Below are 22,168 nucleotides of genomic sequence, written 5' to 3'. Positions count from 1 at the left end.
ATATATATATATACACGTATAGAGAGAGAGAGAGAGGGCGCGAGATGAGCTTTGAAGTGTGAAGGTGGGAATGGGTTTAACAATACGGATTAATTAATTAGCTAGTTTATTATAGTAATTAGTAAATAATTAGCTACTCATAATTAATTTATTTGAAATCAAATTTAGTTGTGTTTTTGGGTGACCAATTTGGACTCTAATTTATCTAAACGTTAGATAAAATACAGTCATATTTGATACATGTGCAAGTTCAACGCATCACTTTTTATCGGACACGGATTTTAAGAAATGTAAAGAAAAATTAGTTGAAAAGGTTAGTGGAATGTGGGATCCATTTTTTATATTGATTTTATAATAAAATATGAGTGAATTGAGTTAGTGGAATATGAGACCTATTTACTATTTATGGTAACAATGAAATGTGACTCTTAATTGGGAACTGGAAAAGTGTGACTCCTAATAGGGATGGAGGGAGTACACAATTTAGCTCGCAGTAATATTAATATATTTATTCTCCATCAATAGATTAGAAATCCACAAATTTTACAGAACCATTATTAATAAAGATAACTTAAAACCTACAAAATCAATATTACTACAATCATATAGAAATTTATGATATCTTTTTTCACCCATTTGATAATAATTTTAAAAAATGGGATTAAATACCGCAGAGGGAGACTAATATTTGTATATAGTCACGTCACGTCACATATACATATACTCCCTCCGTCCCGGATAATTCGTCTCAGTTTTCCATTTTAGTTCCTTTCACATCATTTGTCTCATTTCACTTTTATCATTTTTAGTAGTGGACCTCATATTCCACTAACTCATTCCTACTCACATTTTATTTTAAAACTAATATATAAAGGTAGAACCCACATTCCACCAACTTTTTCAACCCACTTTTCATTACAATTCTTAAAACCCGTGCCCGGTCAAAGTGACCCGAATTATCCGGGACGTTGGAAGTATATCAATTTAATCTCCAATTCTAATAATGTTATCCCAAACCCCACGCCACGAACATTAGTCACGGACTTAATTTCTTCCATTAAATTGACAAAATTTATCAACATTTATTCAACATTTATCCGTTTATTTTATTGTGGTGACAGCTTAAATTCATTGAAATTCTCATGCAACTATGCAAGCGTGAGACATGAGTTAAGTTTAGCGTTCGTTTTTTGTATAATTAATAAATTGACTTTTATGGCATTCAGTACTATCAATATTCCCCAACAATTTAATTATTGATCAGTACATTGATACGTCCATGTTTTTGTAAACATAAAATTTTGTCCTAAAATGTACTATGAATTTTAAATTTTAAATGCTACTATTGGCTATATACATTGGATCTATAAGGTTTTTAGTCATACACAATTTCATTTATTCATACTGCCATATGTTGACCATTGCTTTTTTTCTTCGGAATGATAATTTCTCAATGTAGGTATACGTAACATACATTCCTTATGTTAAGAATAGCTATAGTACACCTAGGCACACCCAAATTAAAGAAAAAACAATTTTTTAGCACTATAAAGTTTCATTGATAGTATAATTCGTATCATTGTGGCAAAAAGACGATTCCGTCGTCTCGGCGGTCGGCCCGATATCATATGAGGGGGTTAAATTAGGGTACGCAGTAGCCCGTTAAGGGAGAAGCTTTAATACATTAACTGTCGGAAGCCCATCTCCCAAATGTCTCACACTTGTGCTGAGAGATGGAAGCAACTACACGACATGAGTGAGATTTGTACCCAGGCTCATTGCAGAAAGATCTGTCCCTCCGTTGCCAACTGCACTACGGCCATGCAGGCGTGTAATTCATATCATGGCTAGTAGCCTAGTAGTCACCAAATATGTCAGTGAATTATTAATGTCGTTGGACCATGTTTTTACAAAAATAGATTTAGATGACTTAATTGGGCAAGTGTAATTCATATCATGGCTAGTAGCCTAGTAGTCACCAAATATGTCAGTGAATTATTAATGTCGTTGGACCATGTTTTTACAAAAATAGATTTATATGACTTAATTGGGCAATTACCACTTCACAAGATTGGGAAAAAAAATATTAGTTCATCTAGCTCTAGGCACACCTAAATTTAAGAAAAAACATTTTATTAGTACTATAAAGTTTCATTGATCGTATAATTTGTATCATGGCTAGTAGCCTAGTAGTCACCAAATATGTCAGTGAATTATTAATGTCGTTGAACCATGTTTTTACAAAAATAGATATAGATCACTTAATTGGAAAATTACCACTTCACAAGATTGCAAAAAAAATATCCATATGTAGACGCAATGATGGATGCAAGGACATAATTTGGTTTACTATCAACATTTTATTCATTTTATTCTTCTCTTAAATCCATCTCCTGCATCCAGTTTATTTGTTCTTTTTATTCTTCATGATTTTAATTTTAGTCATTCTTAATCCACCATTTCTAATAATTTGATTTGCAACAACATCAACTTAATAAAAGTTGATTTTTTAAATAATTTAAACAAATTCGATAATAGAAAAAAAATAGTACAATAAAATTGGTGAGGGCTTAAGTTCCCCCTTAAATGTCTTATTGTCGAACCATTGTTAATTAAATCTGTACATATTGGGCTATCCCAAAAAAAATTTAAAAAAATTATATCATACGCAAATATATTAGTAGGTTTGTGTTAAAATGACAACCCCTCTTAAAGTGACACTGTGACACCACTTGTACAACAATATTATAAACGCTACACAACAATATCACATACACTACACAGTAATCTATAGATTGTTGTATAGTGTGTCGAATATTGCTGGACAAGAAAAATTGATGTATAAAGAGTAGTAAATTGCTGGCCGAGTTTTTTGGATTTTTTTTTCTTTTTTTTGCCACGTGGCAGCTCATTTTTCGTCCACGTGTACAAATGATTAGCTAGAAATGATAGTCTGATATTATTTGAATGGATGGTGGCACCCTAACATACCCCTATTGTGAATCTCACGAACAAGAATGACCCAAAAACAAGAAAGCAGAAGCTAAGAACAAGGAGCTTTACGTGGTTCAGCTTACGCTTACGTCCACGGGCAAAACGCTGTGACTCTCTTTTCTAAACTGATCTGAAACGAAGGTGAATACAAGCACTCATGCTCACTATCGATTACAAGATGATTCACTCAACTCTCTGAGAATAATAGACTAAGAAAAAACGCGATTCAATCTCTCTGTTTTCACTTGGCTGAAGAATACCCTCTCTCATCTCTAATCTGTTGTGTTGCATTTCCTCGAGCACTTTATATGCGTGTTGGGCAGCTGAGTAATCCATAACAAACTAACTTCCTTCTCCGAGTCAGTTACTAAACCCCAACGGCTAGCTCATGTAATCTTGAATCTGCTTGAGCTGCCCCAACGGTCATATTCCCAGCCTTGGTTTTGGGCGAGCTGCGTTTGCTCAGCCAAACCATTAACAAATCCTCCACCTTGGTTGATCAAACCAGCCTACAGCCACCCAACGCCTCACCATCCACACACCATCTCTAAAACTTTCGAACAAGGCCCACCAAATCTAAGCAATATCTGAACTTAGATGTTGGTAATGCCTTTGTGAGAGCATCAGCTGCATTGTGATCAGTACTTACCTTCTCAATCCTTACCATCCCTTTTTCCACTTCATCTCGTATAAAATGCAGTCTCACATCCATGTGCTTGCTACGCTCATGGAATGTTTGATGCTTCGCCAAGCAAATTGCGCTGCTACTATCACACTTGATTGCAACACTTCCTTGCTTCAAGCCAAAGTCTCCAATGATCCCCTTGAGCCAAAAGCTCTCTTTCACAGCTTCAGTGAGCGCCATATACTCAGCCTCGGTAGTCGACAAGGCTACTACGGATTGAATCCCCGACTTCCAACTCACCGCTGCTCCAAACAAAGTAAAGACATAGCCAAATTGTGACCTTCTATTATCAAGATTCGCTGCGTAGTCCGAGTCACAGAATCCAACCAAGGCATCTTCACTGACTGCACTTCTTGCCTTGAACAAAATCCCAAGATCACCATGCCCCTTTAAGTATTTCAGGATTCCTTTCAGAGCCAACCAGTGCTGTTTTCCCGGGCATCCCATGTACCTACTTACTACACTGATTGCATGGGCAATGTCTGGCCTGGTGCAGACCATGGTGTACATTATACTCCCCACAATATTTGCATAAGGAATCTGACTCATCTCTTTCTCCTCAGCCTCATTGCTTGGACTCTGATCTTTGCACAATTTCACCTGCTGTGAGATAGGAATAGATACACTTTTGCTGTTTTCTGTCTGGAACTTCTTTATTACTTTGCTGATGTAGTTTTCTTGAGACAACCACAGAGTTCCATTCCTTCGGTCTCTCACTATATCCATTCCCAATATCCTCTGAGCTTTGCCCAAATCCTTTATTTCAAAACCTTCTGCCAGCAGCTTTTTTACTCTCTGCAACTCTTTCATGTCAGGTCCAGAAATAAGAATATCATCAACATACAGTAGTAGATATGTCATGGCTGTTCCATTTCCTCCTCTGAAGTATACACAATTGTCATACTCAGACTTTTGGAAGCCTATCTTCTCCATATGCTTATCAAATTTTATGTGCCATTGTCTACTAGCCTGCTTCAAACCATACAGACTTTTCTTCAATAAACACACTTTACTTTCACTCCCATGCATCAGAAAACCCTCTGGCTGATCCATATATATGGTTTCATCCAGATCTCCATGTAAAAAAGCTGTCTTTACATCAAGTTGTTCCAACTCCCAATCATTCTGAGTAGCCACTGCAAGCAAGATTCTAATTGAAGCATGTTTTACCACAGGTGAGAAGACCTCATTGTAATCGATGCCCTCTTCTTGTGTGAAGCCTCTAGCCACAAGTCTAGCCTTAAACCTGATCTTATTTCCAGCCTCCACCTTTTTCTTGAACACCCATTTGCAGCTGACCGGCCTTTGTGTAGCTGGTCTATCCACCAAAATCCATGTCTTATTCTTCATTAATGACTCTATCTCCTCCACCATGGCTTTCATCCATTGCTTGCTTTCATTGGATGCCATGGCTTCCTTGAAGTTTGATGGCTCTGAATACTCAATCTTCTCTGCAATGCACAGGGCATACAAGACATACTCAGCATCACTGTACTTTGATGATGGCTTCACATTCCTTCTTACTCTGTCTCTTGCTAGCATATAGTCACTTAAATCATTCTCTGAATTTTCTTGCACAGGAATATTTTCTGTAGCTGCTCCAATATCTTCATCCTCAGGTGGCACCACAACTTCATCAGAGTCCTCTCTGACCCCACTCTGCACCTCCACCTGAACCAACTTTTCTGGTTCATTTCCTTTCTGCTTGGAGCCTGCCTCAAGAAAAGGCATCCTATTTTCTTCAAATTGAACATCTCGGCTGATAATAATTTTCTGTTTATTTGGCTCTATACACCACAACCTATAGCCCTTTACTCCCTTCTGGTAACCAACCATAACACATCTAAGAGCCCTTGCTTCCAGTTTATTTTGCCTGATGTGAGCATAGGCCATGCATCCGAAGACTCTCAAATTTGAGTAGTCCCCATTTCTCCCATACCACTTGCTGTCAGGAGTTTCAAAACCTATAGCAGATGAAGGACTTCTGTTAATTAGAACTGCAGCCATTGCTACAGCCTCTCCCCAGAACCTCTTGGGCAAACCAGAGCTAAAAAGCATGCACCTTACCCTCTCCAAGATAGTCCGGTTCATCCTCTCAGCCACCCCGTTCTGCTGTGGATTACATGGCACGGTCCTATGCCTTCTTATTCCTTTCTCTCTGCAGTACAGATCAAACTCTTGGCTCAGAAATTCAAGGCCGTTATCGGTTCTCAAATACTTCACTGGACATCCTTTCTCAACCTCAACTTCCTTGCACCAATCTCTAAACTTAGAAAAAGTTTCTGACTTTTCTTTCAGAATAAAAACCCACAGTCTCCTTGAATAGTCATCAATAATAGATAGGAAGTACTTACCTCCTCCAATAGTCAGTGGCGTTGCTGGACCCCACAAATCACTGTGAACGTATTCAAGTGGAGCTGATGAAGTGTGAATTCCCTTTGGATATACTAACTTCTTGCTCTTGCCCAAGATACACTCTTCACAGATATCCAATTTTCCTGACTTATCTCCAGGTTGAATCAGCTGTCTTTTAATCAATTCCTTCATCCCATTTTCACCAAGATGCCCAAGCCTCAAATGCCACTTTCTAAGATCAGCTTTCTGCACAACATTTGCACTACCAGAAAGTACTTCCGCCACAAGATAGTACAGGCTGCTACTCTTTCTTTCTGCCATCATAACTACTTCTCCATTCTTTATGACTTTCATTATTCCATAAGCAGAAACAAAAGAACAGCCCTTAGCTTCCAATATTCCAAGAGAGACCAAATTTCTTTTTATCTCTGGAATGTACCTGACTCCAGTGAGCAATCTCCTTGATCCATCATGCATTTTAAACATAATGCTCCCAATCCCTTCAATGCTACAGATCTGATTGTTTCCTAACAGTACTGAACCCTTACTCTCAGATAGCTCAGTAAACCAGTGTCTCACATGACACATATGCAAACTGCATCCAGAATCCATGATCCATGGACCCTCTTCACCATCCCCTGCTACATTTAGAGCTTGAGGAACCTCAAGTTCCTCAACACAATCTGTAGTCACCTTAGTTCCTGCCTCCTCTGCTTGCTTCCTCTTCCATGAGAAACAATTTTTCTTTAAGTGGCCAGGTTTCTTGCAATAATGGCAGGATCTTGTTTCTTTCTCGGTTTCTTGGCCTCCCTTCTGATGTTGAGGCTGCTTTGGTCCATTAAACTTCTTCTTGGATTGCTTCTTCCCTTTGAAGCCTTTAACATTCAAGCTTTCTGCCACAGGATCAACCACCTTTCCCCCTTGCTTCTGCAGTTCCTTGCATCTCAGAGCAGACTGAACTTCTTCAAGAGAGATGGTGGCTTCTCTCCCATAGAGCATTGCATCTTTTAGCTGCTCATAGGATCTAGGCAGGGCATTTAATAATATGATTGCCTTGTCCTCATCCTCAATCTTGACATCTATATTCTCAAGATCATCTATTGCCTTATTAAACAACTCAAGCTGCTCATCAATACTCTTTTCTTCACTGACCTTGAATGAGTACAACCTCTGCTTCATGTAGAGGCGATTTGCCAGAGACTTTATCATGTAGAGAGATTCCAGCTTCGTCCAAACGCCCGCAGCAGTTTTTTCTTTTGCAACTTCTCTAAGAACCTTATCACCAAGATTCAAGATTATGGCGCTGTGAGCCCTCTCGCAGATCTCGTCCCTCTTGGCTATCTCCTTCGGATCAGTGATTTCCTCCTTCGATTTCTGATCCTTCAAGGCATTAGCGAGGCCTTGTTGAACAAGCATCGCCCTCATCTTCAATCGCCACAATCCAAAATCATTTTTGCCTGAAAACTTCTCAGCTTCAAATCTTGAAATCGCCATCCTCAAATGTCGATTCCCACAGACGGCGCCACGTTGTGAATCTCACGAACAAGAATGACCCAAAAACAAGAAAGCAGAAGCTAAGAACAAGGAGCTTTACGTGGTTCAGCTTACGCTTACGTCCACGGGCAAAACGCTGTGACTCTCTTTTCTAAACTGATCTGAAACGAAGGTGAATACAAGCACTCATGCTCACTATCGATTACAAGATGATTCACTCAACTCTCTGAGAATAATAGACTAAGAAAAAACGCGATTCAATCTCTCTGTTTTCACTTGGCTGAAGAATACCCTCTCTCATCTCTAATCTGTTGTGTTGCATTTCCTCGAGCACTTTATATGCGTGTTGGGCAGCTGAGTAATCCATAACAAACTAACTTCCTTCTCCGAGTCAGTTACTAAACCCCAACGGCTAGCTCATGTAATCTTGAATCTGCTTGAGCTGCCCCAACGGTCATATTCCCAGCCTTGGTTTTGGGCGAGCTGCGTTTGCTCAGCCAAACCATTAACACCTATATTAGGATATCTAAACAATAAACATGCTTATTTAACTTTACAACTTTAATACTCAATCAATAAGTACTACAAAGGCTAGTTCGTGGCATGTACCTTAATCACACTAGGCACGTGGCAAGCAAGCAAGGCAGACACGTCATCAATCGACCGGTAATACCGTTTCCATTCTTGATTGCTTTGGAAATCAAGAATTATTCATCCAATTTTTTTTGTGGGATTCAATCCCAAGCTAAATGTGAAACAAATTTTCTGGTATTGCATTGAATAAACACTCTTGAATTGCGTTTTCCACCACCTTCAAACTCAATCACAAGAAAAAATCAAAGAAAAATTAAAAAACAAATCTTTAATTCTTCCCAAGATGGGATTTTTCCTAGGTTACATTGTGGGTTTCGCTGTTGCCTTCGGATTGATTGTGGGATTCGCCAAATACCAAAATATCAGATCCAAAAAGCGAATTGATTTGGTAATTCTTTTGCATGAGTTAATTTTTCTAGAATCAAAAAAAGAATTAAGTTTTACTTTGCCTAATTGTGTGAAATTAAACAGGCAGCAGCAATAGCAGCATTGGCTCGAATAACTATGCAAGATTCAAGGAAGCTTTTGCCTGACAAATTCTACCCTTCTTGGATTGTCTTTTCACAGAGGCAGAAGTTGAGTTAGTTATTACATGAATTTTGATTCTGTTTAGATATTACCATTTCATGTGATCTTATGTGATTGATCTCATTTTGCAGCTAAACTGGCTCAATGAGCATCTAGATAAAATATGGCCTTATGTTGATCAGGTTTACTACGTATCCTTTTCGCGTTTTTTCAGTCACGAGTTTGTCACTCTGCTGACGTATGTGGTGCGCAGGCGGCATCACAAGTGATAAGGGACTCAGTAGAGCCAATTCTTGAGCAATATAGGCCAGCAATCTTGGCTTCTCTCAAGTTCTCCACCTTGACTCTTGGAACTGTAGCACCACAATTCACAGGTTGTTTTAAATTTGTCATGATTAATAATGTTGTTTGATTGTTAATTAACTGCTTTTTTTAATGTGAAATAGGAGTTGCCATATTGGACAGTGAGCCTAATGAGATAGTTATGGAAATGGACATGCAGTGGGATGGAAATCCGGACATCGTGCTCGAAATCAAGACTCGAGTTGGGGTGGCACTGCCAATACAGGCACCCTCTCCATCTCCCTCACCATATAGCTATGTGTGTGTGAGAAAAATGCAATCTTTTTGAATCCCAACTCCATATTTGTGGGATGCAGGTCAAGAACATTGGATTCACAGGTGTTTTTAGGCTGATATTCAAACCTCTAGCTGATGAGTTCCCATGCTTTGGAGCTGTTTGTTTTTCCTTGAGAGAGAAGGTCAATCTGAATCCTACACATTTGTTTGCATTTCTTGTTTTTAAGGTTGTCCTAAAACTTGGAGTTTTGAGTGCAGAGGAATCTTGATTTTACACTAAAAGTGATTGGTGGAGATTTATCTTCAATTCCAGGAATATCTGATGCCATTGAGGTTTTGAGGCTTTTCTGCAGTAATCTGTACAATAAAGGGCTGATTTATGCAGATGACTGAACATTGCTTCTTGATTTTGATAGGGCACGATACGAGATGCAATAGAAGATTCGATCACTTGGCCTGTCCGAAAAATTATACCTATACTACCTGGAGACTATAGGTGCAACCATCACTTCACTACGTGTATCTTTCTTTCTTAAAGCGTTATACGCTGAAGGCGTTTCTTGATACAGCTACCTAGAGGTAAAGTCGGTCGGAATGTTGGAGGTGAAGCTGATAGAGGCTAAGGAGCTGACAAATAAAGACATCATAGGCAAATCTGATCCATTTGCCAAGCTGTGCATCCGCCCGTTGCCTGATCGAACCAAAAACAGCAAAACTATTGTAAAAACAGAATCTTGGCCTTGCCCTTTTTATCTTTTTACGTTCAAGTTGTGTACCGGTTTGTAGTGAAGAAGAGTTGAAAATCTTGTTTTAGGACAACCAAACAAGTCCAATCTGGAATGAGCACTTTGAGTTTGAAGTTGAGGACACTTCCACTCAGCACTTGACAATCAAGATCTATGACGATGAAGGAGTCCAAGCTGCTGAGCTAATCGGCTGTGCTCTGGTGCCTCTGCGCAATCTTGAGCCCGGTAAGGTGAAGGACGTGTGGCTGAAGCTCGTGAAGGATCTTGACATCCAGAGAGATACCAAGAATCGCGGCCAGGTTAAAAAGGATCAATCAGCACTTTTGATGATATTTTTGGGATTTTTTGGCTGATCTTTTGTTTGGATATGAAGGTGCATTTGGAGCTGCTTTACTGTCCATTTAGCACGGAGAATGTTTGGAACCCGTTCGATCCCGATTTTAGGCTAACTTCTTTGGAGAAGGCACTGAAGCATTTGACAGAAGATGGTGCAGATTCAAGTGGGAAAGAAGCTGCTGCAAAGAAGAAGGATATTATTGTTCGGGGAGTTCTCTCCGTGACTGTGGTGTCTGCGGAGGGCTTGCCAGCTACCGATCTCATGGGCAAATCGGACCCTTTTGTCGTGCTAACGATGAAGAAATCCGAGCACAAAAACAAGACAAGGGTGCCCTTTTCTTGAACCTTTCTTGCATGTTTTTAGTACTAAAAATGATGTCTTGAATTGATCAAGTAGGTGTAACGTGTTTTTTTGCAGGTGCTGAATGACACATTGAATCCAGTTTGGAATCAGACATTTGATTTTGTGGTTGAGGATGGATTGCATGAGCTGCTGATGGTTGATGTTTATGACCATGACACATTTGGGAAGGTGGTGATTCTTCACATTTGATGAAAATGAATGTTTTTTTTGTCTTCTTGATTTCTTGATGAAAATTGAATATGTTTTAGGATAAAATGGGGAGATGCATATTGACATTGACAAGGGCTATATTGGACGGAGAAGTGACTGATGATTTTCCTTTAGATGGCACTGAATCAGGAAAGCTCAGGCTGAATATCAAATGGACCTCACGCTCTATTATGAGGGAGTGAAACCAACCACATAGAAGTTCGATAAGTCATGATTGTTTTATAACACTAATGTAAAACAAAGCAATTGTTGTACAATTTCATAGTAACATTTTTCATGATTGTTTTCTTGGTGATGAGAAGAAATTCAAGAAGCATGAGATTAGGAGTTTTGGTTCCTTCCTATTGTTGACATTTGGAAGTAGATTTGTCTTGAGTAATTTATTGCATATGATTGCCACTTCTCAACCTCCTTAAGTTAACAATATTCATGACTTCTACCTTTCTCTCCGTTTCCACATTCATAGCTCTAAATTCGTTCTTGTATTCCAATTTCAAGTCAAATAATGATGAATTAACCATACTTTTATCATTAATTTAATTCTATTCAAACTTACAACACCAGTTGTCAACGATCAATCACTTCATGACATAGAGAGGGGGGGAGATAAGAGAATTAATTTGAAAGCAAAAACACCTCCTTTCTGCGCAATAATTTAACAGTCAAGACTCCATTTTTCAAAACTAAATCCGATTACAGTCACAGTAGATTGAGTTTTTGTTTCTCTCTAACCTCAATCCTTTTCCCCATTCCCATCCAACTTTCTTGGGCTTCAATTTTGTTTGATGTCCCTTTTTTCGGGTGGCATTGTTGCAAGATTCTGCATTTTTTTTGGGTGAAAAAGGAACCCTAAGTTGAGAAAGTTCAGATCTTTATTGATTACTTTTGTCAAGATCAATTTTTGGAATCTGGGCTTTGCTTGAATCTGTGATGGGTTGGAGATATAGAGGTGGTCTGATTTTAATTGCTACTGTTGTCGTTATTTGGGTTGCTTCTGCTGAGGTTACACAGGTGTTTTCTCTCTCCCTCACTCCAATTTTCAAGTGTTCTTTAAATTTATCTGCTTTTAGCTTCTTAGATGTTTAGATATCTGTTTTTGCAATTTCACATATTCATATTATAGTATGAAAAGTATGAAAAAATATATGCATACAAATAAGTTTGGATGTTGGATTAAAATGTGTTGATTTGAAAAAAGATTGAATCTTGAATGTGGTTCTCTAAAACAGGATATTTTCACAGACTATAAGCAGCCATTTGCTGTGACATATCTTGGAGCTTCATTAATGGTGATTTACATACCTATAGCATTCATCAAAGATTGGTTGTGTAGTATCCTCAAGAAACCTAGCAAAATGGGCGACAACGTTTGCCCCGGTTTAGGCTCTGCACACGAGATCTTCGAAATCGAAATTCAAGGGCACATTAGCAGGAAAGACAGTGAGATAGACCTTGACGAGGGGAAGCCCTTGGTCTCCGTAGATGATTCTAGGAGTATCAAACCCGAGAAAGAAATCACAGCCAAAGAAATCGCCACTTACGGATTCTACCTTGCCCCTCTTTGGTTCATCACTGAGGTAGCTCCTATCTCGTAGTTTTATATGCACTATTCGAGTTTGTTTTGAGGAAATTGTCGAATTCGCTTTCAGTATTTCTCCAATGCTGCTCTTGCACGCACGAGTGTTGCAAGTACTACCGTCTTGTCGTCCACCTCAGGGCTGTTTACGCTCTTCTTTGGGGCGTTCTTGGGCCAAGACGCATTGAATTTCGCCAAGATAGTTGCTGTGTTTGTCAGCATTGGTGGTGTTGTGATGACTACCCTAGGAAAAACTTGGGCTGCTGATGAGTCCGAGCTAAATATGTCTTCGTGAGTGTCTCTCCCCCCGTTTTCTTGAATTTGAAGTGCTGTTTTAAGTATGTACATCGATTTCATGTTATTCCTCAGTTTGCGATTGTAATGTATATTTCAGGACTGATGGTTCAAACTTTTTGTTTCTGTTGAAGAAGTAGCAAACGTTCTCTTTCCGGGGATGTATTTGGGCTTCTATCAGCTATTACTTACGGTTTATTTACTGGTAACGAGCTTTTCTTATCGATGTTAAACAGCTTATGTCCGTGTTACTTAATTCTTCGATGCTGCAGTGCTGCTGAAGAAGTTTTCTGGTGAGGAGGGAGAGAGGGTCGACGTGCAGAAGTTGTTTGGCTACATTGGCCTATTCACGCTCGTGGCTCTTTGGTGGCTTGGTAAGTCGTTGCGTGCTCTCTGTGTTTCTCGTATTGGAATCATGAATTAATAAACTGTAGACCCTAAATCCGTGTTCTTTTTCAGTGTGGCCGTTGACAGCTTTAGGTATAGAACCCAAATTCACCATCCCTCATTCTGCTAAGATGGATGAGGTTGTTATTGCTAACGGGCTCGTTGGGAGCGTTCTTTCGGATTATTTTTGGTACGGGAAACTGATTATTTTCTTAACTTGAAACGAAACACCAACTGCATATAGTCTTACTGTTTTGCTCTGCTCGTGCTTAGGGCATTGTGTGTTGTCTGGACAACGCCACTCGTGGCCACCTTGGGCATGTCTCTTACCATTCCGCTCGCCATGGTGGCCGACATGATGATTCACGGCCGGCATTACTCGGCCATCTACGTTCTTGGCTCAATTCAGGTAAACGACCACATACAAAAAACTTTAGTCAGACTGTCTGATAGGTCAAGATTCGTTAACATGATCACTAGTGGCATATTTGAAATATCATCGGTGTTTTGATAGAGTTTGGATCCGGATCTTGACCAGCGTGACAGTCTAGTCTAGCACAAGACGAACCGAGTGTTTTCCCCCTTACACGTGTCTCCTCTATTCGCGTTGCAGGTGTTTGCGGGATTCGTGATAGCGAATCTATCCGATAGACTCTCGAAGATCTTGGGTTGGTAGCGCCTACTCGAATACGAGAATCGGAGATGAAACACTGAAAATCTTCTAACGAACCAGCAGCAACATAGATTGTATATTTGTCACAACAATTTCATGATCATCGTGATATATTCATTTCTTGATTTTTTTGCCATTGATTTAGATAATTTTGTGTACACATACCATTCATTATATGTATTATGTAGTCATTGTGTTGATAGCTAACTTTGGGATCAAATTTTTTGCAATTCAAGTACTCGTATGCAGTCTGATTTTTTCATTTTGCTTCGTCTCTTATTATTTATCTCATTTCACGTTTATTATATACAACAACTATATTAACTTATTTTACTTGTATTTTATGATAAACTTAATTTATAAAAATGGAACACATATTACACTAATTTTTTCATCTATATTTGTTCACATATTCAAAACTCAAGTCCTCAAAAAATAGGATATGCAATTACATACTAATGGAGCATTTTTTTATTTGTAGGTGTACTCTATTTTTGTGGTTCAATACCTTTTGATTTGTAAATCTACCTTTCACGAAATATTAGTGTGATTCATGTATAATGATGATACACATTAATCAAGAAAATAGATCTTTAACCAGTATGATTGACTTAAAAATTGTTGAATGCCACAGTTATATTTTTAAGTTGGCTTAAGTTATCTTGTTTAATTTTTATAGATCCACGTGTTATAATTTATAAATTTAATCAGAATAATTCAAAAATTATCGATGATTAAATCCATTTCGAATAATTTAAATATTTCACATTTTCTCTTTATTCTTATTGATGAAATTCACAAATACATTAGATTAAATATAATGATTTTTTTTTCTCCAAATCGATCGGAATATAATCAACTGCTGAAAAGAAAAGAGTGTAGAGTTCTGCGTATTGTCAAAACTCTCTCTCTCTCTCTCTCTCACAAATCCATGGCAGCTCAATACCTGATGGTGTTTCTCTCTCTGATCTTACTTCTTCTGCCATCGGCATTCGGGATCTCCAATAGGTGATCCCTCTCCGCTAAAGCCCTTCTCAATTTTTCGATTTAGTGGAAATTATGTTGAGCTAATTATTGGAATCGATCTTTTCTGTTGGAGATTCGAACATAGGTCCGATTTTATTATTGTCTTCGGCGCTAATAGGTTCCTTTTATTTGTAGGAATTCCGAGGGATATACTATTAATGGAAAAGTTCGGTTTCCAGGTATGCTTTCCTTTGCATCAAGGGTTTATGAACTAAAGTTTATAGATTGCCCTAGATTTTGGTACTTTTGTTTTTCCAATAATATATTTCGATGAAATTTATGTTTTTGTGAGCTGTATATGTTGAATACTGATCCGGAAACAGTTTGGGATTGTGCTAAAGACTCAATTTGAGTTTTGGATTGTAACTTTTGGTTTTGGGAATATCTGTTTGGTTGCAAATCATGATTGTTAGGATTGGGAATTTGTTGTTACTTGAAATTATCATAGATTTGAAGCAATTTCATTATGTGTCAGTATAGAAAAGTTCTCTATCATGTGCCTTTTTATCTTCCTGACAATTACAAGAAATCTGTACTTTGAGATAGATGGTGGAAGCTAGACAGTTGGCTGAGTTTTCCAGGTTGAAGTAATCCAATAGAAGTTTATAATCTAATTTGCAAGATTTAAATTCTTATAAGTGTGCACTCTTTTTATTAATCTGAGATTGTAGTTTGGATCTGCTCAAAAAGGGTAAATGTTAGCATTTTGGAATAATATTTCTGAGTTATACTTGATAAGAACTACTAATAAAGTATCGAGCTAGTATTATTTAATAACTGCGATATGATATGAGTCGAATTTTTGAAATTTTAATTTTCTCAATAAATGATGTTTTGAAGTTGACTGGCGAACTAACTTTGCAATTCTATGTTTGATTTTTGTTCAACCAGGATTTAGTTCAACGGGATTTGGTCTTCCCGCAAAGGTTTCAAATATCAAGATCATACTTAATGGTGGTGAAAAAGTTACCTTTGTGAGACCCGATGGATATTTTTCATTGTATCCTGATGATTTTAATTTATATGCACCTGCTTGATCTCTGTGGTCTTTGGCATGCATAAATGTCGTATACTATTTTTTTCCCTCTGGTTTACGTAATTTTATGTCCTGGAGACTCAATGAAGTATCAACCTTACTAGCCACAACTGAAGCCTAGAATGGTCAAATCTACGGATTTCTGAATTGAGCTAAATTTATCACACATGGTAACTGCTTGATTAATGAATCAAAAGCTTTTCTTTAACCATTTTTCAAGCCATAATGTGCCAGCTGGAACTCATCTTATTGAAGTGGCTGCCATTGGCTATTTCTTCTCTCCTGTAAGCATTCTGGTTCTCCTGTTCTTTCTTTTAGTTGGTTAATTATGGAACGAATGTAACGGTAGTTTATTTGCTTCTAGGTCCGGGTTGATGTCAGCGCAAGACATCCTGGTAAGGTCCAGGCAGCTCTAACAGAGAACAGGAGATCATTGAGTGAGCTTGTATTGGAGCCTATGGTGGAGGAACAGTACTTTGAGGTAATCTAGATCTGGACCTGCTTTTGTTATTATTCGATTTAAGTAATTTATTCTGTAAAGTAGGTAACATTTTTAATCTCATAATTTGCAGATAAGAGAGCCATTCAACGTACTCTCCCTTTTGAAAAGTCCAATGGGTCTGATGATTGGATTTATGGTTATCGTCATGTTTTTGATGCCCAAGCTAGTGGGTAAGTTTGATAAGTTGAGCTATGTTTCCTGATTTCATCGTAATCCTCAATTCATACAATTCATTCTTCCAATCTATATACTTCATCTACTTCTCACCGGTATGTTTAGATTAAGCATATAAAAAGTCTACAATCTGAGATATGCCATGCCATTTAGTCAGTTCTTGCCTTGGAGACTCTAAAATTTACAGTAATCATTTGTTTGTGATGAGGTGGCTTAGTTGCCAAATTCTGATATTATCATTAACCATCTGTTTTTCAATAAATTTGGTGATTCAAAGATATGATGTTGTGATTTTGGTGACGCAGATCCAGAAGAGTTGAAACGAGCTCAAGAGGAAATGGGAGCCCAAGGCGGTGTTCCATCCCTTGCAAACTTCTTATCTGGAGCACAGAGGACGAACTGAGGCATCTCAACGAACAAATATGAAGACGTCTCGTGGGCAGAGACAGATGACACTCAGGCAGAAGACATTCAAATTAGATATTGTAGGAACTTTTGTTTTTAATAGAAAGAAATCTTTGCTACATGTGATGTTTTCTCTTGTAACACCTTTTCTTCAACTCAAATGTTATGAGTTTGTTTCTGTAAGAATGCTTTACTTTGTGCATTTGCTTTTGATAATTTAGATGGAATTTTTTTCAAGCTGCAATTCCTAATTATAGGAGTACATCAAAATGCCTCATTTTTGCCTTTCAAGGAAGTTAAAAATCGAGCCTTTTTAACTTTTAATTAACCAAATTCACTTCACAAAAAATATAATTAGATCTCAAATCAGGTGTAATTTTTCTATGTAAATCATTCCCAAAATTGAAAAAACTGTTGAAATGAATTTTATGGCTGATGAAAGAAGTTAAAAATCGAGTCTTTATTAGTACTACATTTCACACAAAAGTAAAACCAGATCTCAAATCTGGTAATTTTTGAATGGAATTTAATTCCAAAATGTATAAAAATGGTTGTAGTTGAATTTGCTGGCTGAGGAAGTAAACTAACAAACTGCCTTTCTACATCTCCAATCATATAACCCCAGCAAACCCCTCTCTCTCTCTCTCTCTTCTCCCGACATTCTTCATGTTTTTTCTCTCTCCATTAAAGATTTGAGAAATCTACATTTGAAGTGATTTTTCTCGATTGATCAAGAAATCGTGAAAATTGAATTCGATTAGCGTTGGAGGAAATGGAGAGCTATTTACCAGTTACAAATGCGAAAGCAGAGAGGCGATCGAAATCGAAGACGGTTCAAAACACCCCCAAATCTTCTCTTTTAATGGGTTTCCTCTCTTGCCTTGCGTGGCTCTACGTTGCTGGCCGGTAACCCTTTTCTGCATTTACCCTTTGTGATCAGTTCTTCTGTTCTATAATCTGATTTCCCCCCCTATTTTTGGGGTTGTTTTGTTGTCTCAGGCTGTGGCAAGATGCACAGAACCGAACCCTGCTTGCTGGTTTATTGAAGAAGAATTCTGGTCAGGTTTGAATATTCTGAATCTGAAACAAAATTCGCATTTAGGGTTAGAGAAATGTGTTTTATTTTGGGAGAGAAGTTGTGAAATGGTATAGTTTTAGCTTAATTTGGTTCTAGATTTGAGATTGGAGCTTTGTAAGATGAACTGGTGAAGTGTGTTAAGTAGATGCTCTTTCTATTCCATTAGTTATGATGGTGAAAATGTGTGTAGAAAACCTATTTAGGTATTGATTTTATGAGTGAATGAGCCACTACGTGATATGCCTCGTTGGAACATAAAGGTGTGAAGCCTGGTTTTGGGTGAACAGGGCCAGAGAATTTGACATATATGGCACGAGAAAGCCTATCTGCACGGTGTTATTCAAGAATATACTCCATGGTTTAGCAGTCTTATGCAATGTGTGTAGGAAACTCTGTATCGGCGTGATTTTAGTGGTGAAAGGCAGAGAATGTAACATGTATGATGTACGACACGAGAAAGCCTATATGAATGGTGTTATTCAAGAATATGTGCTTTAACAGTCTTATGCAATGTGTGTGGATTAGCTGACTTCTCCAGTTATATGTTATAAAAGAAACAAAAAAGGGAAGCTAACAGGTGTTTGTTTATCATTTCGTTGGCAGCGGCCAAGGGTGCTTACCATGGAAGACAAACTGTCGGTCCTTGGATGCAAGTACGTATTTCATGGCTACATTTCTTTCAAAGGGCATTGATGTGAGTGGAGATATTAAGCATATTGGCACTCATATTGATTACACGTGTATAGGGGGTTGGAGAGGAGGATAGCCGATGCTGAGATGGAATTAACATTAGCAAAGAGCCAAGGTTTTTTAAAGAACCAGCTGCAGCAAAGTGGAGCTTCTTCTGGTAAAAAGTTACTTGCTGTTATTGGAGTTTATACTGGTTTTGGTGGTCGGTTGCGACGCAACATCATTAGGGGGTCTTGGATGTCACGGTGTAAGTTAAAGTTAATGTATATCAGACGAATCTCTTTCTTTGTTTTTGTTTGCTTGATCTGAAACTTATGACACCAATTGCTTTGATTGTGATTGCAGCTGATGTTTTAAAAAATCTGGAAGAAAGAGGAATCGTCGTGCGATTTGTGATCGGAAGGAGGTTGCCACTTGCCTCTGGACTTCGTTTCTAATAAAGAAAATCTGCTGATAGTTGTCTTAGATCTTCATCTATTCGTAAACTAGAAGTTGAACGTCGTTAGTTGCTTGAATTTGCAGCCCTAACCGCGGTGATAGCTTGGACCGTGGTATTGCAGAGGAAAATCGTGCAAATGAAGACATTCTGATACTTGTAAGGCATCCAAATACCATGTCAGCTTAGCGGATGACTGTAAACTTTGCATTTTCGATTACTTATGTGTTAAATGATACTACAAGTGTAAAACAAGTTAGTATTTTGCTAGGATCATCATGAGGAGGCCCAGGAGGAAATGCCCAAGAAAGTGAAATTCTTCTTCAGCGCGGCCGTCCAGATGTGGGATGCAGACTTTTACATAAAAGTTGACGACAATGTTGATTTGAATTTCGGTAAATCTGGAAATTCTGCTTTGATGTATGCTTCTATATCTAATTCAAGATAGTATCTGTCGTCTTGGCAGATGGCCTTACTGAGCTTCTCCGAAGCCATCGTGATAAAGAAAGTGCTTATATTGGCTGCATGAAGTCTGGAGATGTAGTAGTTGAAGAGTAATACTCTCTTTCTTGATTAGTTTACACAAAAATTTCATATGTGAAAAGAGGTAAATCATTAGTAAGTACTTGAACCTGTTTATCTTGCAGGGGAAAAACATGGTACGAACCAGAATGGTGGAAGTTTGGTGATCAGAAATCGTAAGTGTATCGTCACAACGTCAAGAATGCTTGTTAAATACTATAAACTGGTTAGTACAATATGATAAACAGTGCTATTCGAATTCAACATTTACAACTTCTCTTGCAGATACTTCCGCCACGCTGCTGGTTCTATTTTCGTACTCTCAAAAAATTTGGCGCAGTACGTGCATATAAACAGGTCAGCCTTTACGTATATTCTGAACTGATTTGGAGTGTCAACATTTCTTCAGTATTTCATCCTCCATTGCATCATTCTTGACAAAGGAAACAGATTTGTGGACTGATCTTACAGTATTGTGTGATTTTGATAAAAAAAATGCTGTTTTCTTGTTGTATGTATCAACACAGTGCATCATTGAAGGCGTATGCTCATGACGATGTTTCTGTGGGGTCGTGGATGATGGGTGTTGACACGACATACATAGATGAAAGCCGTCTGTGCTGTAGTTACTCAGGGCAAGGTAACTAACTACGCGTGCGTGTCTTGTTGGTTGTAGTGGAATCTGCATCGTGTTTAACATTTCTGTGGTGTTGGTTGCAGACAAGTTTTGCACCTTGGCTTGAGAAGGATTTAGGGAGATGCTGGATTAGCTAGAGATGAGAGATCATTCACCATTCATTTTTTTTACTGGTAAATTGGCATTACTTATAGAGAAAGATGAGATTTAGAGGAAACTTTTTTTCTTGTGTCAATATGCATGACTTGGATTCTTACAAATGATATGCTCTCCAAATATTAAGAATGTGGTTAGATGTTTCCATCTACTATCTTTGAACCTTTACTTGAAGGAAGTCACACATATCATGCTGCAATCTACTCTTTCTCAACTTGACATATGTGTTTGACAAACGAAACACATAGATAACGAGAAAGGAGTCGTTCGTTCATATCATACCTCTTGACGTATTTATCCATTGCGTCTGCAGAAACACTGGTCCATGAGTAAGATCATTGAAAATGACTAAAAGCATAAACAGATCAAAATCAAAGCAAAGCAATATGTCCAGCTTTGATCAAAAGAATTAAGTATCCAACTACTCAAGTCCAGTTACAAACATCATTGAATAGTCTCACCACTTTCGGATTTCATCACACATTAGTCATTCAATACTTTTTCATCTAACTAATCAAATTATTTATCCGAATACACTACATAAAATCTGTATATATATTAACATTAATACTCCCTCCATAACTTAAAAATAAAAACTTTTGAAAACGAAGCAAGTTTAAATTCAAAATTGGTAAAAAAAGTGTGTAAAGAAATAAATTTCCTAAAATACTTATAAAATTTATAATTTTAAGGAATGGAAAAAAAAAGGAAAGAGCTCTTTTAATAAATTTCCTAAAATTCTTATAACATTTCTAATTTTAAGAATTAGAAAAAGAAAAGATTTTTTTTAAAGGGCCAGACGAGGAGGAGTACATAATAAAGGGGACACAGGGTCATTGGAATTAACTGGGTGTATAAAATCAAAAAGAATTCCAACAGTGAAGTTGAAAGATATAAAGCTAGACTCGTCGCAAAAGAATATAGCCAAAGAGCTGGAATTGACTATGACGAGGTATTTGTTCCTGTCGCTTGCTTAGAAACTACTCCCTCCGTCCCATAATAGATGTCACACTTTCCTTTTTAGTTTGTCTCACAAAAGATGTCACATTTTCTTTTATGGAAAAAGCTTTCTCTCACATTAATATAAATATACTATTTTCTCTTTCCACCTAACACGCAAAACAACATCTCCTAAAATTCCGTGTCATTCTCCAAGTGTGTCATCTATTATGGGACGGATGGAGTATTAGACTAATATTATCTCTTGCAACCCAAAATAGATGGAAGATTTATCAAATGGATGTGAAGTTGGCTTTCTTGATAAAGAAGTTTACATAAAGTAGTCTGATGGTTACGTGGTGAATGGACAAGAAGACAAAGTTTTGAGGTTGAAGAAAGCCTTGTAAGGGCTAAAGCAAGCACCAAGGACGTGGAATACCAGGATCGACAAATATCTTGAAGATAACGGCTTCACCAAATTCCTACCTGAGCATGTGCTCATGTGAAAAGTAAAGGAAATACTCTCTCTGTCCCATTAAATATGCAACATTTGGGAATCGGCACGATTTTTATGTAGTGTTGTTTTGTGAGTTAATGAAAAGAGGGTAAAGTAGGATAGATAAAAAATATTGAGATAGAGATGTTTCCATTTTAGGAAACATTTCAATTTTATTGGGACAAACTTAAAAGGAAAACGTTTCATTTCTAATGGGACAGAGGGAGTAGATCTTAATAGTGTGCTTGTATGTGAA

The 22,168-nt window shown here is 37.8% G+C and overlaps 4 protein-coding genes across 7 annotated transcripts; all 4 read left to right on the top strand.

The window, feature by feature from the left end:
* The first annotated feature begins 8,309 nt into the window (after positions 1–8,309).
* Positions 8,310–11,173, top strand: LOC125213310 (synaptotagmin-5-like). Its single transcript, XM_048113779.2, has 13 exons — positions 8,310–8,510; positions 8,594–8,705; positions 8,768–8,832; positions 8,904–9,024; positions 9,097–9,218; positions 9,310–9,411; positions 9,488–9,562; positions 9,646–9,725; positions 9,799–9,949; positions 10,044–10,274; positions 10,349–10,639; positions 10,730–10,843; positions 10,924–11,173. The coding sequence occupies exons 1-13, from the start codon at positions 8,406–8,408 to the stop codon at positions 11,065–11,067; spliced, it is 1,713 nt and encodes a 570-aa protein (XP_047969736.2). The 5' UTR covers positions 8,310–8,405; the 3' UTR covers positions 11,068–11,173.
* A 272-nt stretch (positions 11,174–11,445) lies between these two features.
* On the top strand, positions 11,446–14,080 carry LOC125213306 (putative transporter C405.03c). Of its 3 annotated transcripts, none has more exons than XM_048113773.2 (8): positions 11,446–11,896; positions 12,115–12,462; positions 12,535–12,752; positions 12,893–12,960; positions 13,028–13,129; positions 13,215–13,332; positions 13,416–13,551; positions 13,756–14,080. In XM_048113773.2, the coding sequence occupies exons 1-8, from the start codon at positions 11,816–11,818 to the stop codon at positions 13,816–13,818; spliced, it is 1,134 nt and encodes a 377-aa protein (XP_047969730.2). In that variant the 5' UTR covers positions 11,446–11,815; the 3' UTR covers positions 13,819–14,080. The 3 variants fall into 3 exon arrangements, with proteins under 3 accessions (XP_047969730.2, XP_047969729.2, XP_047969732.2); XM_048113772.2 differs by having other exon boundaries at positions 11,449–11,896; positions 12,890–12,960; XM_048113775.2 differs by having other exon boundaries at positions 11,451–11,896; positions 12,128–12,462; positions 12,890–12,960.
* A 584-nt stretch (positions 14,081–14,664) lies between these two features.
* LOC125213309 (ER membrane protein complex subunit 7 homolog) lies at positions 14,665–17,195 on the top strand. Its single transcript, XM_048113778.2, has 7 exons — positions 14,665–14,823; positions 14,977–15,020; positions 15,733–15,841; positions 16,098–16,161; positions 16,242–16,358; positions 16,450–16,549; positions 16,859–17,195. Exons 1-7 carry the CDS (start codon positions 14,747–14,749, stop codon positions 16,954–16,956), a joined length of 609 nt encoding a protein of 202 aa, XP_047969735.1. The 5' UTR covers positions 14,665–14,746; the 3' UTR covers positions 16,957–17,195.
* A 342-nt stretch (positions 17,196–17,537) lies between these two features.
* On the top strand, positions 17,538–20,628 carry LOC125213307 (Galactosyltransferase family protein). Of its 2 annotated transcripts, none has more exons than XM_048113776.2 (12): positions 17,538–17,864; positions 17,958–18,021; positions 18,640–18,689; positions 18,783–18,973; positions 19,072–19,132; positions 19,249–19,321; positions 19,434–19,557; positions 19,629–19,716; positions 19,810–19,860; positions 19,970–20,041; positions 20,212–20,324; positions 20,405–20,628. In XM_048113776.2, the coding sequence occupies exons 1-12, from the start codon at positions 17,731–17,733 to the stop codon at positions 20,425–20,427; spliced, it is 1,044 nt and encodes a 347-aa protein (XP_047969733.2). In that variant the 5' UTR covers positions 17,538–17,730; the 3' UTR covers positions 20,428–20,628. The 2 variants fall into 2 exon arrangements, with proteins under 2 accessions (XP_047969733.2, XP_047969734.2); XM_048113777.2 differs by having other exon boundaries at positions 17,787–17,864; positions 17,958–18,016.
* The last annotated feature ends 1,540 nt before the right edge of the window (positions 20,629–22,168 follow it).

The sequence above is a fragment of the Salvia hispanica genome, chromosome 3 (genome assembly GCF_029641045.1).
Source record: "Salvia hispanica isolate PSC_SH4W2 chromosome 3, Shi_PSC_v1, whole genome shotgun sequence".
Classification (NCBI taxonomy): Eukaryota; Viridiplantae; Streptophyta; class Magnoliopsida; order Lamiales; family Lamiaceae; genus Salvia; species Salvia hispanica.
Note: the sequence above shows the minus strand (reverse complement) of the source record. Positions and strands in the feature narration are given on the sequence as shown.